This window comes from Sinocyclocheilus grahami, unplaced genomic scaffold, assembly GCF_001515645.1.
Source record: "Sinocyclocheilus grahami isolate Dianchi unplaced genomic scaffold, SAMN03320097.WGS_v1.1 scaffold4338.1, whole genome shotgun sequence".
Taxonomy (NCBI): domain Eukaryota; kingdom Metazoa; phylum Chordata; class Actinopteri; order Cypriniformes; family Cyprinidae; genus Sinocyclocheilus; species Sinocyclocheilus grahami.
The window spans coordinates 11,157-15,809 of record NW_015509296.1 but is presented as its reverse complement, the minus strand read 5'-3'; the positions used below and the strand labels follow the sequence as shown (position 1 = coordinate 15,809).

The 4,653-nt window shown below is 37.5% G+C and overlaps 1 protein-coding gene across 1 annotated transcript; it reads right to left on the bottom strand.

Moving 5' to 3' along the window:
* Positions 1 to 768: 768 nt before the first annotated feature.
* On the bottom strand, positions 769 to 1,800 carry LOC107576788 (WSC domain-containing protein 1; the record flags this gene model as incomplete). The annotated part of the gene is made up of 2 exons (XM_016262920.1): positions 1,063 to 1,800; positions 769 to 883 (listed from the first exon to the last, which is right to left on the bottom strand). Coding segments are annotated over exons 1-2 (533 nt in total), but the record flags the coding sequence as incomplete, so codon positions are not given.
* Positions 1,801 to 4,653: the final 2,853 nt, after the last annotated feature.

The following is a 4,653-nucleotide window of genomic DNA, read 5'->3' as shown; positions in this document are numbered from 1 at the left end:
CCATGCTAAAATGTTTCGAGAGTTGTCATGATTGAAATATATTTTTTTTATAAAAATTCTATATTAAATGATACTTATTCTGAGGCTGATGAACAATATATTTTTTAAACATTTCTGGCACCTGCTTGCACTGAAATAATAACAAAAAAAATTATTTTTCAAGTTTGTTTGTTTGTTTGTTTGATCATTGTACAATTTATACAGACCATCTATCTAGTTGCAAGAACATAATATTGCATTAAAGTTGTCAACACTGTTTATTAAATTATTTTCTTTATCATAGGAAGTGACTAAGTCATCTCTGGTGCATGTTAGGTTTCATGTTTTCTAATGGACTATTTAGATTCCCCCTGAACATTGCAAATGTCACCCAAGTAATTAAATAAACTCTGAAAAATTGGGGGTAATTACAGGAGGTCAGTCTGCCTCACACTTGTTCTCTGGTGGTCAATTATCTGTCGGCCTAAGAACTTGAGAAAGTGTATACTGCATCACGGCAGATAGATGTTCCTCCTCCAGCATTATCGGAGTCCAGGTCCAGAGCTGCGCTTCATTAATTGGGCCTGATCCAATTCCCAGTATGAGCTCCGCCAGCTGGCACAGGGATGCACACCGCATGCTTTTTCCCTAAACACTGTTTCATTATTTCTTGATTTAAGATGAGCACAGAGGAGCCTCCAGGCAACAGATGTCCATCTGCTTTTCGGAGGTTCCGTAATTAAAACAAAAGCTGTGTGTATTTGAGTATACTGTGTATTAATCGCATACCTTTCCATGCAGGTGTCCTGACACAAGGTGCTGGTCATTTTCCGGAAGTCATAAAACACCATCCCTTTTAGCGTCCGGTCTTTGGCGTCATCCAGAAAGCAGCCGATGTATGTGCCTGAGCAGAGAATAACAATTGCATCAGAAATTCAGAACGTGACCTTTTTCTGTGCAAACAGATGGGAATATTCTGCAGCACAGCTTGGAATCGAGATAATTGAGAGAATAAACCAATTATCATAAACAACCAATTTGTCATTCTGAAAAGCACACAGCTCATTTAGCACTGAGTTTCACCTTTGTGTCGGATTTTTCTTTTCGGAAGAACTTTCTCCACTCTGGATGCTTCCTGTTCGGACATAAGGCTGTGGAACCAGCGGCGTCTCAGATATCGGATCTCCTGGTTTCGTGAGATCAGCCATTGTGGTCCAGCATTGTCTTCGGATAAAATGGTTTGGTATCCCACCCCCTTTCTGGTGACCCGAGCGCCCATTATTCCATAACTTGTCTTGAAGGCAGGTGCCTCCAGGGCCCTGGGAGGAGATGGCAAAGACGGCAATGGAAAGTAACTGCTCGTCCCACGCTGTGACACCACCAATCCATGTCTCTGCAGAAGAAGGACACTTCCAGCCATAATATATGCGACACCGAGGAACAAGAAGAGCAGCTGAGTCCGTCGCAAGAAGTGCTGAAGCCTGTAGAAGGGCTTTGCCATGTTGCCCTCCTTCCAGGTTAGTGGAAAAAAAACCTGAGTCTACGATTTAATGCTGCCATTGTTCCAACAAAAAAGGCAGAGACCAATTCCAGGTGCTTCATTCTCTAGCAAGCTCTACCAGTGATACCTTATTCACATTCTGTTTAAAAACTCTTTGAGTGCAAAATTCCTCCAGCAAAATGTCCCACCGTTTACCTGTGAGAGGATTAAGTGAAAACTTGACTGTGGCGTTACATCCCCTTGATGACAGAAGTACTTGTAGCTCTTACGGCTCAAAGACTTCGGGGAACCTGGTGGGAAAATAGAAAGCAGTTAGACGCAAGTTGAAGCACATCTTTCACTTTTTTATTCTCAGGGATAGACCAGAGTGCTAGAGACAAGAAAGAAATATAGAGAGAGTGTGTGGCAGTTATTCTGGTAGTATGTCTCCATTAAGAGGAGAGAGCTGGAAAAGCATTACCCTGTTTGTGCTCCTGTCTGTCTTTATGAGTACACACAGCAGATGTCAAAAGTCTAAGAGGGTACACTACAGTCTCCTAATCGAGGTGCAAGCTATGGGTGGGCTTGGGGTAGGGGTCTGACGGCCCCAAAGGAAACTAAACCAATAGAGAAGTCTGTGTGTGTGTAAATAACAAAGTGAAGTCTGTCATTTCAGAGGAGCAGCATTTTGGCTACAAAAGCAGTTTTCTTTGCTATTTTTATTGGAATACAATATTGTGCATTACTGTTCAAAAGTTTGGGGTCAGTATTTTTTTTAATTGATCAAAAGTGACAGTTATAGTGATTATAATGTAAAAGACATTTATAATGTTACAAAAAATTATATTTAAAATAAATGCTGTTCTTTTGAAATTTCTAATAATCAAAGAATCCTGAAAAACAAATGTATCCCATTTTCCCCAAAAATTATTAAGCAGAACAACTATTTTCAACATTGATAATAATAAGAAATGTTTCTTGAGCAGCAAATCAGCATATTAAAATTATTTCTGAAGGATCATGTGACACTGAAGACTGGCGTAATGATGCTGAAAATTCTGATCTGCCATCACAGTAATAAATGTCATTTTAAAAAATATTCAAATATCAAAGTTTATATATATATATATTTTAGAAAATACTGTTTATTTTCTTTCTTTCTTTTTTTTGATCAAATAAATGCAGCCTTGATGAGCATAAAATACATATTTCAAAAACATTCAAACAATTTACTGATCCAAAAATGAGGTCCCACTTTGACTTTACTGACCCAAAAATATACAACATTTTCAAAGCTCAACAGATGAAAATTACTGACAGAAGCTCTTTAAAAAGTCAACAAAGAATAATTTGTATACTGTTCCTTGTACAGTACATGTTCTAGTTCAGCTTTAAATCTCTTTGCCTGGCAAGAGTGATAAATCACTCTTTAAATTTCATTTAATTTCAATATTCTCAAATGCATTTTCATGTTTCTTTTTCTTTCGTTCTTTCTTTCTTTTTTAAATCATGTAACATGCTCATTAGCTGGCTGACTGACTGACTGAAATGAAATGAAATGAAATCTGGTTTAGTACTGCTAATCTGAGCAAAGTAGTTTCTATAACTTGCAGCACTTTTTCCTTCAATTCGCTTTAGACATTCTTGAAATTTTCAGCCCATTATTTCAGCTCCACTGAGAATCCTTTTGTGTGGCAAAAACTTGAAAAACAACCCCTGTAACACGCCTAACTGAACTCAGTGGTAGGCTGTCACTCGCTTCCATTCATTCTTGCCAATCAAGCAAGTCTAGCTCTACAGAGCCCACTGTGTGCCCATATTCGCCCAGTCTATTTCATCTGGAATATGTCTGGGTCCACAGAAGATGAAAACACAGGCTGAGCCACACACTGATTACGCATTAAATGCATAATCACCACACCACACGTGAATATGAATGTGGATTTGTTTTAAAGGGGTCATGAATTGAGAAATCTACTTTTACTTGAGCTTTTGATATATGTGACCATGGACCACAAAACCAGTCATAAGGGTCAATTTGGTGAAATTGAGATTTATGCATCATCTGAAAGCTGAATAAATAAGCTTTCGAATGATGTAAAGTTTGTTAGGATATGACAATATTTGGCCGAGATACAACTATCTGACTAAAAATCTGGGATCTGAGGGTGCAAAAAAATCAAAATATTGAGAAAATCGCCTTTAAATTGGTCCAAATTAAGTTCTTAGCAATGCATATTACTAATCAAAAATTAAGTTTTGATATATTTACAGTAGGAAATTTACAAAATATCTTCATGGAACATGATCGTTACTTAATGTCCTAATGATTTTTAGCATAAAAGAAAAATCAATAATTTTGACCCATACAATGTATTTTTGGCTATTGCCTGGTTTTGTGGTCCAGGGTCACATATAAGAGATCATCGTAGTAAAAGAATATCTAGTATGTTTCAGAACTGAAAACATCCTTGTTACTGAAATAAATACTGAATGTGCCTACCTATGACGTAATAGATAGGTTAAACACCGCCTCTTAATTCTGTAGTCCCGCCCACTGATTCACGCATGACATAGTAGGGAAATAACATAAGTGTGGAGCTAAACCGAATTGAGCAACCAAGCAATAAACATGCCATTAAAGATCGCAAAAAGATCGCAGCACACTTATGTGAGCAAAAAAATATTTGTACTATGTGTCACACATTGCTTTGTTCTGATTATGTGTACGTGTTTAACCAAAAAAAGTTAATTAGTTTACTAAAGTTAGTTTTTAGTTTACTACGCAAAACTGTTATCCAATCACAGCAGTGGGCGTTTACTTCCAAGTCTTCAGTGCGGCATGCCCATAAAAACTGTGTGTTTCTCGAGCCGGCCTCAAAACCAGGGTAGAAAACAGCCTATTACTTGTTGATTTTGATGTTTTTGGATGTAAAAACCACACAAACGTCATAAGTGGACCTCAGACAACAGTATAAAATAATAAAAAAGACAGTTTTCCCTTTCCACTGACCCCTTAGGCCACACAGGTCATTAGAAGTGACCCAATAGCCAAATAGCTATAGCATTGTTTGATCAAACTCATATTACAGAATGCCCAGTTTATGATCTAAGTGATTCCTGATGGATAAAAGTCCCGCTCTACTGTCCATTTTTCCTCATTAAATATACCTTTTCTCTCAAAAAAATCACAC